This window comes from Olea europaea, chromosome 12 (genome assembly GCF_002742605.1).
Source record: "Olea europaea var. sylvestris chromosome 12, O_europaea_v1, whole genome shotgun sequence".
NCBI classification, from domain to species: Eukaryota; Viridiplantae; Streptophyta; class Magnoliopsida; order Lamiales; family Oleaceae; genus Olea; species Olea europaea.
In genome coordinates, this window is record NC_036248.1 from 4,151,759 (window position 1) to 4,166,556 (window position 14,798).

Consider the following 14,798-nt stretch of genomic DNA (forward strand, 5'->3'; position numbering starts at 1 on the left):
TAAAGAAGCAACAAATCAAAAACTAAACGCACAAGCAAAGGTAAAACATCAAAAATGTATTACCTTCTGGTTCGACGGTTGGAGGGTCGGCGCCCTAGGAAGAAGATGGCTCGTCCATTGATTGTGATGAAGGTTCCGGGACTGAAGGTCTCTCTTTAAATGTAGTCCCTTCATCAGCTGGTTTGGATGAAGCAGCTCCAGCAGAGGATGATGGAGCAGGAACTGCCAACACCAAAGCCTTCAAAGGAGAGGCCGAATTTTTCTGAGAAATTCAAGAAAATCATTAGCACATAGAAAGGTATGCTTGTGAGTAAACAGAATTCAATTCAATTACCTTTCTCCTGACGATGAGAGGAGTATCATCATCATCATCCTCTAAAATGAGAGATGCTGAAACTGGCCGTTTGCGGCTTGGGGCGCTCTTAGCTGCAGTAGGTTTGGCAGGTGGAGAAGTAGAGGGACGAACAAATTGTTTAGCACGAGCGGGGGAGGAAGGATTCCTAATGGACACAGGGGTGACCAAAATAGGAGAAGTGGAAGGAATGTTCGACTGATCTAGTGAATGGAAAGCACGATTGGCATCAATTGCAAATAATCTGCGCTTCACTGATGGCCAGAGTTGTTCAAAAAGGGGGTGAACGGTACGACTAGGATTGAAGGGAGCTAATGAAAAGTTACTCGTCAAAAGAATATTACGAGCATCTATAGCTTGTGCCTCTACCTTATTAATGGTGTGAAAGCGGTCTATCAAATTTTTTGAATAATAGGGGGGAACAGGCTAAGTTTGGCCAAAACCAAATTAGCGAGCAAAAAATTGGAGAGCATATATTTCAACCCCAGCTTTGGCATTGGTTTCAGTTAAAATATCATGGAACGACTCTCTCCCAGTCAAAAACTGAACCTAAACGAGCAGAGAGGCGCTCGCACTGTCCAGGGTGGATGGAGGTTGCACATAATCTGGAGTTAAATGAGCAAGAAAAGGAAAGAAAGAAGGAATTGAATTTAAAGTATAAAATAATGAAAAAAATGTCCCTTTTGGACATATTTACAGGGCTCAATGGGTCAATGGCTGGCCCATAGCAGCTAGCAGAATGAAGGGACATGGATAGAGCACCAAGTGATGGAAAATAGGCTCTCAACCATAGTTGAGCGAACCAAATAGGCCCACTGCCAGTGGGAGATGCACCATTCTTCAATTGAAATTGAAGAGAAGTCATGCCTCTATAGAGGGCGGCCAAAAAGAAGGAACACAAATTCAAAGGCCTACCACGCGTCAATTCGTGCGCTATGGGTAAATAGCTCATAGAAGGCTTCAAACTGGGCACACATAGAATATATTTACAAAGCCATATCTGAAGAAAGGACACACGCTGAGTGTAGAAAGGCTCAACGCTTGAGTGATTATGGCAACTTTGCAAGCTTGAATAGGACTCGGTGAGTTTTTTGTCAAATTTTGGGGCAACACCAGAAATCAAAATACCAGGGAAAATGGTGTCGCCCAAAGGTGAAAGATTTATCAGGGTCCCAACATCCCTTAAAGTGATTGACATGGGACCAAGAGGGAAAACAAAAGTATTATATTCAGAAGACCAAAAACTTAAAGTAATAAGAAAAAGTGCTGGGTCAAAAATTGGGGGTTGAAGAGAGATTTCTAATAAATCAGAAATCCTAACACGATCAAAAATTGCCTTGGTAGGACCATGGCCCACAAGGCGAGCATGCCATCTACGGAAAACAACATCAGATTTAGGCCAAGTGCGAATACCTTTTTCGCGAATAGGCCTCAGCGGCAAAGAGTTCAAGAATGGAGGGCCTTCAGTACAAGGAAAAAGTTGGTCCACCGCCACTTGTTCGACGGCTTCGGCGTTGGTGAATGAAGGATCCAGATAGAACTCATTAAGTTCGGCATTGGCTGGTGCAAGAAAGTTCGGATTTACATATGGCCGAGTGAGGATTTTCTGGAAATCATTGAAGCTAAAAGAGTCGTCAGATTGGGTTTGTGGAGTAGCCATTGGGAACGAAATACAGTTTTGTTAAGGTTTGCTTGAGAAACGTAGCAGAGAAGCAAGAAGATGAACAGTGGTATGGCTAGAAAGAAGCGCGAAATAATGATACGTGAGTTAGTGGTACAACGAAATGGCGTGTCTTTGGGGTTTATAAGGTTTGTAGCGTTGCACTTTTTCAGGCTATGGAAGGAAATAATGATTGAAATTCTTAGGAATTTCAAATGTTGTTGGGAAACACAAAGTAAATATGGTAAAGATTAATAATTGGTATTAATTCTGCCATATTGAGGGGTAATTGTTGACACACTAAAAGTGCAGCCCAAATCGAATAGCTTAAGGAATGAAGCCCAATTAGAGAATCCCCAAATCGAATAGCTCAAGGAATGAAGCCCAATTAGAGAATCCCCAAATCAAATAACCCAAAAAATGAAGCACAACTGGAAAATTCAGGATAAAGGCCCAAATAGGGTTACTAATGAATGCAGTGGAGGCCCACGAACACGGTAACACCATTGCCTAAGCTTGCAAGACGCCCAAGATCTGAGCGAATAAGTGCCTTATAGTCGCCTAGAGCTATGACCCTGTTCTCGCCCAAATCTTCGTATCGCCCAAGATCTTAGCAAACATAAGATGTTATGGTTATCCAGAAGTGCAGTTATTGAAGCAGTTATCAAGTAACCTTATCACGTTTCACGATTCAAGGAGTTCAGTTGAAGACGGTTGAAAGACAAAGAGTGGTGACAGCAGTTAGAGACGGCAGTTCCACGACATAATAGCCACCATAAAGGAAATGGGTAGTTATAAACTAATCAAGCAGTTTCTAAATGGTTGATCACGAAAAAATCATCAAGGGAATATAAAAGGAAGAGAAGACATAAAGAAAAAGACCCTGAATCAAACACTCTCAAATAGAGAATATGTAATTTCAATTTCTTAGTTTAGACTTAAACATTTCTATTCAATACTCGTGTGCTTGCGCCCCTTGGAGGCATTCTGTTTAGTTCCAATTGTAAAGTCATCGCCAATAAAACACCTCTTTTTGGGACTTTGTCTCAAGAGATTTGTTCCTTATACAATCGTCTGATCCCTTTTTAATTGTTAGCGACTACCCACACGAAACAATTGTATTTGATTGGTACAATTTTTCAAGTGAAAAATGTTGAAATAAAAATATTTTTTAATATTCGTTTGACTTTGTTTCGCAAGAAAATTGTTAATTAAAAGGATAAAATTTATTGATATTGAGGATGAAATTTATTTCTATTGTCAAAAAAATTAAAAAAAAAAATTCAAGAAAATCATCTATCTTTTGGTGTTCGTTTGGCTTTGTTTTACATAAAAATTGTTAATTAAAAGGATGAAATTTATTATAATAATTCTTAAATTTTGTTTCAATTGCAAAATAAAAGACGTCAATTATGAAAAAATAAAAGATGAAAAAGGAATTTCATGCCAAATTTGTGCCATCAAACACATAAAAGATGGAAAATATATTCCATTTTCCATGAAAAATATAACACAATCAAACATGGCCTTAGAGTTCATTTGATTGCAAGAATGAAATTTGGGTGGAAAAAAAACGAATTTTAGTGAATTGAATTGCCTAAAATTTATTTTATTAGGCATTTTCAATTAAATGTGTTTGATTGATTTAATTTTTCACCTAGAAAATATTGAAATTTTGGATCTTTTGGTGTTTACTTGGCTTTGCTTTCCATGAAAACCAAAAACCACAAAATTCATGGGAAAACATTTTCCTCAAAAAGGTGGAAAATGGGGTGTACCAAGAAAACCAGTTCCAGGGAAGATTTGGCTAATCGAATATGCAAAAATGTGGATAATGAAATTTAATTCCCTAATTCCATGGAAAATTTCACCAATCAAACAGGGCCCTAAAGAATTGTAAACTAAAATTATTTTTTGTTGATTGTTGATATGGTCAATTTCGTTGGTCCCGACCTTTAATCTCGAGGATCCACAAGGACCTGTCTACGATTCCAATTCCATTGTCACTGTGCTCGGGGTTTGTCATAGTCATCAAGTTCGACGTATGCTCGAGCTTTTGTTTTACATGATTATAACATTTTTGTGGGAACCATCCTCGGGATATATCCTTGGGTTATATGAACTACTCGAAGGAATGATGCCCTAGAGCCTTCCCTCGACTAAACTCAAGGCCATTCCACTTAATCTAAAAGGATTGCTAAGTCCTTGGGATCCTAGCCCTATCCAAACATCTTAACCCAAGACTCTTATGACTAGGACTCTATATCAACAATATTATCATTGAAATTAGATTGGCCCTGCAATTATAGTACAAGTTCAAAACCCCTCTCAAGTAAGACTATTTGAGATAAGGATATTCAACTAATTTAGTCCTACTAGAAACGCACTACCTACACTATAAATATAGAGCTTTAATTCATTATTCAATTACACTTTTACATGATTTTTAGTTTATTGCCTCATGCATAAATTCTCTCTCTAACTTAAGTATCGAAAGGACAACGAGGACACACCTTGACATCTTTGTTTCAGGTACCAAAAGATCTTTTTTTTTTGTTTCAATCGTCTAGCTTGGAAGTCAACAAGTTAGCATTATTGACGCCATTTGCGGGAAGCACTACCAAAATCCATTGTTAATACATGTTAAGGTCTTTGTCCAACAAGCCCATCCGTCCTAAACCCTCTTCCTCCTGAAGATCCCCATGTTCCTCAAGAAGAATCATTAGAAATGCTAGCACCCCAATGAGCAGTTGTTACGGCTAGAGCTTTTGAAGAGCTCCATCAACAGGTTGTCACGCTAACTCAACTATTAAGTCAGAGGAATTTGCATCCATCACCTACACCAACATCCCAAGGAGGGTTTATGGTCGTTGCTCAGGCTCGGGCTCCATGTTTTATTCCATATGTTGTGGAGCCGGGACCTCAAGTATACCCCATGTGACCTCAACCTCGAGATCGATGATCATAGAGTCTAGTGAACTTGCCAGGATCATTCAATAAGGGTTTAAGGCGGGACTACTTCAGAACACTAAGTAGTAAAAGAATCAGAAAAATAGTAGCTTCAATGATGCAGCTTCACCAAAGGCAAAATGAAACCTTACGTGATTTTATGATGAGGTTCAATAAAGAAAGGCTCCAAATACCTGACCTACATATTACAGTAGCTGTCTCTGTCCTCACATATGTCATAAGATGTCATGCATTCAAAATGTCCTTATCAAAAACTATACCAAAGTAAGTGATTGAACTCACGAGGTGAAAAATACATTAATATGGAGAAAATATTGAATCCGAGGAAAATCGGCCTGACTTATGAAAGGGTTGCGCATAAAGGCAGCATGATTCGAGTCCTCAACAAGAAACAGGAGTATTGCCAACATCATTCTCTCGGTTGAACACTCCCAAGATCGACGTCTTAATAGAAATCAAGGATATAGAGGAATTGAAGTGTCCTTCAAGGATGAAGAACCCTCCTGACACCCTAGATAAGAGAAAATATTAAGACTTTCGTCAGGATCACAGACATACCACGGAGAATTATAAGGCCTTATAGCGGGAGATTGAGGCCCTTATTAAGAGAGGATTCACGTGTTCTTATGTTGGTTATAATAAATGCTCGAGGAATGATTATGACTGGAAAAGCCCCTAAGGCCAAAGATAGTGGTCAACCTACAATATGAACCATTAATATTATTATCACTCTGAAGCAAACATCACCACCACGGATCTTTTAAGAAAACAATGACAAAGAGTCTGTTATAAGCAACAACGAGCACCGCTGCTTCATGGTGGTCACAGATCTATGTGTCTGAAACAGAAAGGTATGAATCAATGTTGGTGTGGTGGTCTACAGTAATGTGTTTGGTAGTGTATGCGGTGGTTTTGTAGTGATGATGCTAATGGTGGTGGTGCAGTTGGTGGAGGTAGTGTACAACAGTGATGGTTTTGGGGTTTTAGGTTGGTTTCTTCCTTCGATCTGCTTCCTCGGAGCTTTGGAGGGTGCTCATGCGATTTTTTATTTTTGTGGTGTTCGTGTGATGCTTAAGCGGTATTCTTATTTTTTGTTTCTGTTTTAGATTGTGAGGTGGTGGTGGCGATGTCGCAGTGCCGACTTTTTGGTTTTTGTTTTCGTTTCTTTTGTGAGTTTCAAATTGTATGGTGGCGGCGGTGTAATTGTGAGGTGGTGATAGCTTTTTGTGTTTTGTTTCTTTTTGTGGGTTCCAGATTGTCAGGTGGTGGTGATGATAGTGACAGTGTCAACTCTTTAGGTTCTTTTTCTATTTCTATTTGTTACAGATTGTTAAGGTGGTGTTGGCAGTGAGGTGGTGGCGGTGGTAGTCATAGCAATGTTGTGGTGATTGTGGGTGGGATGGCATGGGGTGGGATTTGTGATCATTTAATTGATTGTTATCAATAAATTAGTTGATTTGTGACCAATAAATAATAGTTGACAAATTATTTGAGATTGTAACCAATAAATTGGACTTGTGATGAATAAATAATGTGACCTAAAAATTTGAATCGTAATTTATAAAATTTGTGATTTGTGACTAATAAATAAATTGTGACCCATAATATTTTCAATTTGTGATCGTCAAAGTAATCTATGACCAATTAAATTGTTAATATGAAGTTGTGAACTATAATGTTTTCGATTTGTGATCTGAAATAAGCTATGATTAATTAATTTGATAATATGAAGTTGTGACCTGTAAGTATGTGTTTGTGACCATGAATTGTAAAATTGTGACTTTAATATATTTATTTGATAAAATATTTTTAATTAATTAATAAATACTTGATTTTTGCATTTTTAAACTTAATGCCAAAAAATTGATTTGATACATACTCAATACCTGATTTATGATACCTCACCCAAAAAAAAAAAAAAAAAAAAAAAAAAAAAAATCTATAGTGGCATAACGAAGTGAGGCGTGGGCCTTTGGTAGGCTTACCCTCCAGTAAATCTCTTTAGGATTCTTCACAATTGAGATTGTCGCATGGAGGGGGGTTTGGGGAAATTTTATGCCGAAGAAGTTGAAAGAATCTCATTTTTATTTTTGGCTTCTTTTCTATTTGGGTAAATATATTTATAGCACAATCTTTGTTAACTTCACCACATTTTAATTATAATGAACATCTCTAAACTTTTTTGTCTTTACACTTATGTTCTCAACATTTAAAAAATATATATCATCAACTCTCTATTAGCTGTCACATCTTGTCTATAGAGATGATTTTCATCCAAAATACTTGTTATAAGGCTAAAACAAAATTATTTCTCTTATTTTCAAATTATTGAAATAAATAACTAAGTACAAAACTTAAACAAAATTTTTGCCAATCTTTTCAATGCATGTTATTATAATATTTTGATGAAAATGGTGATTAGAGATAAACTATATTAATTAATTGAAGGTTAAAAATGATAAATGCAACGAGGAATAAGTTGAGGATATGAATACAAAAGCGAGCAAATATTGAAAACCTGTCTTGTAATTAAAATATGGTACAGATATAAAAAATTATTGTATGAATCTAATGCCGCTTTATATTTTTATGAGAAAAATGTAAATTTATCATTTTGCCCTAAAAAAAATAGTCAAATGTTTGACTTTTACTCCATTAACGTTTTTTTACCATCTAAAGGTCTATTACCGCATATTTTTGAAATATTTGAGATGTTCTACTATGATTTAAAGATTTAAGACCTATTTTCATGTTTTGAAAAATTTTGGACCTTTGGTGCAAATTCTCCCGATTTATTAAGAGAGAGAATATTACAAAGTACAACATAGTTTATTGGTATTTCATTCGATAGCGTCTGAGACTTAAATTTGCTAGATAACAAAAATTAAAATCGTCTTTCTCAGTTTTCTGTAGTCATTAAATGGGGAAGGCTGATCAATCCACCATCCACGACCAAGTCATGCCCAGTAACAAATGCCGAATTGTTTGATGCAAGGAACAATACGGCATCTGCTATATGGTTAACCGTTAGTGTAGTTCCTTTCAAGGGTGTGAAAGGCCCGAACGCCGTTCGAACTCCCTCGCTCGTCAACCCCGCTTGTGCCGCCATTGGGGTTGCGATTGCAGATGGCGAAACGCAGTTAACTCTAATTCCATGTACACCAAGCTGCTGGCTAGCTGCTCGGACCAGACCCAAAATAGCGTGCTTTGACATGACATAGTCGGTCATATTCGTTCCTCCCCTGCAATTGGTGGCAGCCGCACTAGCAGTGCACACAATGGTTCCCTTGACACCTTTCTCCACCATAGCACGAGCGGCATGCTTCACACATGCTGCCATACCGTGTACATTGACACCGAACAAGGTATCGAATTGTGAAAAATTTAAATCGAGTATTGTTTGTTCGGATTTACTTGGTACTCCAGCGTTACTAAACATGATATCGAGTTGATCATATTTTTCCACTGTAAAGTCAACCATGGCCTTCACTTGTTTTTCATCGCTACTGTCGCAGTGCACGTAGCTACACCGCTCCCCACCGATGGATTCAGCCACAATTTGACCTTTATTGTCTTGCACATCGGCAATCACGACCGCCCGCACACCGTGATCGGCGAAAAGACGTGCAGTGGCCTCCCCAATACCACTTGCACCACCGGTGACAATGGCAACTTTTCCTTGTAGCTTTCTCAAGGGCAAAGCAGATTCAGAGTGTGCCATTTCTTAATCACAAAATCGAAAAAATAAGTGGCGTATGGTTTTCACTTTCCTGAGGTCTAGATGATAAACATGGGCTGCTAAGAATTCTATTGCTGATTATTATGTATATATAGGCTTTAGTTTCTACTTAATTTCAGTCCATTAGAGCGGCTGAGGCGGTTTTCAACATCCAACGTTGGGGACGTGGTTTTGAATATACTAATATGCTGTGATTTGACTAATGGCTTAATGAAGTTGTAGTAAATTTTGATACATTAAGAAAAAATTAATATTAAAGTTTTAGATGAGTATGGAAAAGAAAGAAGAATGAAAATTAATTATTGATTTTTGGGATCATTTTGTTAATTTCAGAACTGAAATTAATATTTTTAGGATTTATTCGAGCGTTGGCTAAGCTTAGCAACTCTATTTTGTGTGTGAAAGTTGAAACTAAAGAAAATTAATGATCTTTTAAGCTTAACAATTTTTTTTTCAGATCTTTCTATTATGACCTTGTTCGATGGGAATTAAAATCAGATTTTTAGTAAATTTTGATATAAGTTGATAAAATATTTGATTGAAAAAATTGTGGAATCCATACAATATATTATTGGAATAAATTGTTGACTTTGACTATAATTAAAATCTAAATTTTAATCTGAATGCACTCCGGAGGTCAAATATGGATTTCCATGGCAATCACTGCTGTACAAAGGTGACCGAAATTAAGCAATCAAATTGAAAGAATTTTTTATAATATATGGTTGGTTAGACTGATAATGAAATAATAAAAAATACTGGTATTATGTAGAGATATAAATAAAGTTAATTATGTTCAACTCATCTTGTTTTTGCATCTATTTATTTATTTATTTTATCATGACCCATTAAGATTTAGAATTCCATCGTACAATGTCAATTTTATTAAGAGAGATAGCACAAAACATTATGTATTGATTTATATTTTTATTTTTATTGGATGTGAGATTTATCCTCTACAAATTTACGATGCTGTCCACGCAAAATTGGTTGATGTTGAAGAGGTCTCCATTTCATGTCGTCTGGGTTCTAATAATATATATATATATATATATATTGATAAAATATTCTAGAAACAGGTTCTACTCTCCAAGTAATTACTTTAAAATTAATCTTTTCTAGGTCCTATATCTCTATTATTTGAATTTGATACGCGTACTCATTGAATATCTCAAACATGATTCTAGAATAGAGATTCTTTATTCAATATATATAGAACAAAACGAATGCCAGCGTCCTACTCGATATAGAAGCCATCAAAAGGAAATGGACAAATAGTGCAAAGCTGATAAGGAACCCATCAAGAAGATATTTTTTATTGGAAGTAACATAAATTCATTTCCATACAAATTAGTAAAACATTTTACCCCTCCCCAATAATCAATCCTCTCTAATTTAGATATTATAATATATATTCTAATTTCTTGAATCTCGTTTTGGATCGGGAAGGCCATTGAGCCCACCATCCACCACCAAGTCATGTCCAGTCACGAAAGCTGAGTCGTCTGAGACGAGAAACAGTACAGCTTCTGCTATATGTCTAACTGTTAATACAATTCCTTTCAAACTTGTCAATGGCACAAAAGAATTTTCATATATTTTCTCAACATCTTTCGTAGTGATCTGGTTGGCTTCACATGTCAATGGAGTTACTACAGCAGATGGTGACACACTGTTTACTCTAATTCCATACTCTCCTAGTTGTCGACTGGCTGATCGGACTAGTCCTAAAACTCCATGCTTTGACATGGCATAGTCGGTCCGGTGAACAGCCCCTCTCGTGGCGGCCACACTGGCAGTACACACAATGGTTCCCCGGATATGCTTCTCCACCATCACACGCGCTGCGTGCTTTACACAAGCTGCCATACCACGTAAGTTGACCTGGATCAATCGATCAAATTGTGAGAAATCGAGATCGAGAATAGTTTGTTTGGATTTACTTACTATTCCTGCATTGCTAAACATAATATCGAGTTGGCCATATTTTTGAACTGTCCAATTGACCATGGCCTTTGCTTGTTCTTCATCGCTAACATCACAACGCACGTAGTTGCACCTATGTGCGCCAATGGATTCAGCCACCGTTTGACCTTTCTCATCTTGGACATCAGCAATCACAACTACCCGTGCACCATGATCGGCAAAAAGATGCGCAGTCGCCTCCCCAATGCCACTAGCACCACCAGTGACAATGGCAACCTTGCCTTCTAGTTTTTTCGTCAACAAAACGGATTCAGGATTTGCCATTTTGTAGGGTACAGATTTTTTTGGGTTGGATGATATACTGATATGCAAGTCATAAAGCAAACCTTTAAATGGAGATATTTTCTAAGCCAAATTATTTTTTTTGTCGGGGGGTGATAGGCTTCTATCTACTGGGAATCTTTTGGCCCCAAAATATCCACAACATTTTGACCACCCAACCCACCTAACTTGCTTAAAGTTGTCTATCGGGATCAGCTTTTTCCAATATAATCCAAAACTGATGTTTACTGGGACCCCCTGTCTATTCATTAATGTACTACAAATTGGGACGTTTACCCAAAAACAAAATCGTGCACAACAAATATTTATTAAAAAAAAAAAAAAAAAACGAAGGTTGAACCCCAACTTTGAGAGCCCCATTATCCCATCCCTAGAGTTTTCTGAGGGTGATAAATCACGAAATGTGCCCAAATAGGTCAAGGAACAAGAGTTGCATGTACACTGCGCCTACAAGGGATTCAATTCCATGTCTCAGGAATCGAACCTCCACACTGCAACTACTAGCAAGGCGTGAGATAATCTTACTCCTGTATTTTGCACCACTGGGCTATACCTCGCAAGCATCGTGCACAAAAACTAAGCCACTACTTTGGATGGTGCAATTTAGGAAATTTAGAGAGTTTTATATATGACTATGAAATCGAAGGAAGAGTAGTCGATCTTTGTTGGCTGCAGTTCTGAGAGCATTCTATTCTTTGTCTAATTTCATTTTACCAAATTAGATTGGAATTCTAAGTTTTAACCAATCGGTAGAGACTTGCAAAGATGAACTAAATATGAAAAATGTATATATATATATATATATATATATATATATATATATTGGGCAATTATAATTATTACAAGAATAAATTTACTAATCTAAGCAATTAACTAAAATGATTAACTATACAAATATATAATCCAAGCAAAAATAAGAAAACAAAACACCAAATTTTTACGTGGAAAAAACCCTCCAATGTAGAGGAAAAAATCATGGGACAACTCCGATCAAAATCTATAATAAAAATATATAGATTACAACATTCAAGTTTATTCCCCAAAACTTGAATTCTCCACAAATTGAAATACCACTATAATTAATTTCTAAGAAAATAAATAATCTCCCCATAAATCAACAATTTGATTAAACTTCTGAGAATCCACTTTGAATACAAATCCTATGAAGTACCAAAAATATACCCTTAGAGAAATCCCCAATTCGTTATGTGTAGAGAAGTAAAATAACATGTGTGATTCCGCACCTCAATAATTCCCCAGCCGCCACCAATTTTACTTCTCTTTCAGCCGATTCTTTCTCTCTCTATTTCTACTTAATAGCCACAATTTCTCACAATTCTAGCCGTTGTTGTTGACCTTTAAATTTGCCTCACAAGAGAGAGAGAGATGTATTTATATATAGCCACCGTTTTTTACTTTAGCAACAATTCTTCTCAACCAAGTTTTTTTACCTAATTAAAGATAATCTAGTCGATTGGGCTTAAGTGGGTTTTAATGGGCTGCAGTGGACTGGACCCACCCAACAATCTCCCCCTTCAGCCCACTGAGGAAAGAAGATTATTTTCTAACAAATTAGTTAAAATCCATGTCGACTAGTCTAGCACAAAGTTCAAGCTTTTCTCTGATCACAACCTTTGTCATCATATCGGTCAGATTTTTCTCTGTATGAATATTCTCTAACAACGTCAATTGTTCTGCTAGTACTTGTCATAGCCAATGATATCTCACATCAATGTGTTTCGTCTGGCGTAATTAAGTACATACTCATCTTGCTTCAAACCCAAATCTTGGAGAAACTGTTTCATCCAAAGCATTTCTTTCGCTGCTTCGGTTGCTACAATATACTCAGCCTCAGTTGTTGATAAGGCAATACACTTTTGTAATTTTGACTGCATGAGACAACTTCCCTTGCAAAAGTAATCAAATATCCAAAAGTTGATTTTCTACCATCAAGATCACCAGCCATAGCTGCATCTGTAAAGCCTTTCAAAATTGGTTTTGACCCTCCAAAAGTTAAGCACATCTTAGGATTATCTCTCAAGTATCTAAAAATCTATTTCACTACCTCCCAATGATCTTCACTGGGATTAATAAGAAACCTCCTGACTACCCCAACTGCATGAGCAATAACTGACTGTGTATAAATCATGGCATAGATCAAACTCCCAACAGCAAAGGAGTAAGGAATATTTGCCATTCTTTCTTTATCTTTCTCCTTAGAATGACAAGTCACCTTATTCAGTTTGAAGTGACTACCAAGTAAGGGTGTAAACGAGCCGAGCCGAGCCGGCGGGGGAGCCGAAACTTCCGGCTCGTGCTCGGCTCGAGCTTTTTCAATACGGGCTTTTTTGGGCCCGAGCCGGCTCGACTCAAAAAAAATAAAGCTCGACCCGAGCTTTTGGCTCGGGCATTACTGAGCCGAGCCGGCTCGTGTTTTGATATCTATCTTTTTTTTTTCCTCCTAATTGCTGCCCAACAGGCAGCTTTAATTATAAAGCTGCCTGTTGGCAGCTAGACTGCTGCCGAACTGGCAGCAGGTTAACTGCTGCCAACAGGCAGCTATAAAGCTGCCGGCAGCTTATTTTTTTATTTTTTTTATTTTTTGTTTTAAATTAAACGGGTCGGCCCGTCAATCCACGGGCCGGCCTGAGCTTTGGCTTGGTTGGTCCGAGCCACGAGCCAGGCCGGCTGGGGCTTTTCCCGAGCCGAGCAACGGGCCGCCCGAGCCACCGAGCTTTTTTGACATCCCTACTACCAAGTGGTGTCCCAACAGGTTTAGCATTATTCATGTTAAACATTTCTAGAACTCTCTCTACATATTTCTTCTATGATAATCATAACTTTCTGGCTTTCCTATCACGATAAATATGCATCTCCAAAAATTGTCTTGCTGATCCAAGATCCTTCTTGTCAAACGACTTGAACAAATCTACTTTCAAACTACGAATCAATTGAACATCTGGTCTCACTATCAACATGTCATCTACATATAACAAAAGGATGATGAAGTTACCATCATGGAATTCTCTAACCTAAACACAATGATCTGCACCTGTCCTGATATAGCTATGACCCACCATAAATGAATCAATTTTTTTATACCACTGATTTGGAGCTTGTTTCAACCCATACAAACTCTTTTTCAATCTGTAAACCATATGTTCTTTTCCTCTTACTTCAAATCCCTCTGGTTGAACCATGTAGATTTCTTCCTCCAAATCACCATGGAGAAAGACGGTCTTGACATTTAACTGCTCAAACTCAAGATTCAAGCTAGCTACTAAACCAAAACTACTCGAATAGAAGTCATTTTGACAACAAGAGAGAATATCTCGTCAAAGTCAATCCCTTTCTTCCGATTGAAGGCTTTTACCACCAATCGAGTTTTATACTTCACTAGCTTTTCACCATCTTTCTTCAGCTTGAACACCCATTTATTTTTCAATGTCTTTTTACCTTTAGAAAGCTTTGCTAGCTAGCTCATAAGTGTTATTATTCTGCAAAGAATTCATCTCTTCCCGCATAGCCTTTACCCAACTTTATTTGTCCTTATGAAATTCTACCTCCTGAAAACATTCTGGCTTCCCCTCATCAGTTACCAACACATAATCTAATATTGGATACCTGGTTGATGGACGATGTTCCTTGGTAAATCTTCTTATCCGAGGTTCTGATGTAATAGGCTGCTTCCCCCAATCAACATCCTCTAAATCATCTTCATCAACCTTTGCTGGCTCATCAGTATGATTGTCGACGCGTGTCTCTCCCCCCTGAGTGGCACTGTCTGAAAGCAAGGAGACAGGTGTAAG

General features: G+C 37.4%; 2 protein-coding genes across 2 annotated transcripts; both read right to left on the bottom strand.

The window, feature by feature from the left end:
- Positions 1-7,707: 7,707 nt before the first annotated feature.
- On the bottom strand, positions 7,708-8,793 carry LOC111405265 ((-)-isopiperitenol/(-)-carveol dehydrogenase, mitochondrial-like). Its single transcript, XM_023034070.1, has one exon. The coding sequence runs from the start codon at positions 8,701-8,703 to the stop codon at positions 7,882-7,884; it is 822 nt and encodes a 273-aa protein (XP_022889838.1). The 5' UTR covers positions 8,704-8,793; the 3' UTR covers positions 7,708-7,881.
- A 1,217-nt stretch (positions 8,794-10,010) lies between these two features.
- LOC111405266 ((-)-isopiperitenol/(-)-carveol dehydrogenase, mitochondrial-like) lies at positions 10,011-11,070 on the bottom strand. The gene has a single exon (XM_023034071.1). The coding sequence runs from the start codon at positions 10,969-10,971 to the stop codon at positions 10,138-10,140; it is 834 nt and encodes a 277-aa protein (XP_022889839.1). The 5' UTR covers positions 10,972-11,070; the 3' UTR covers positions 10,011-10,137.
- Between the last annotated feature and the right edge of the window lie 3,728 nt (positions 11,071-14,798).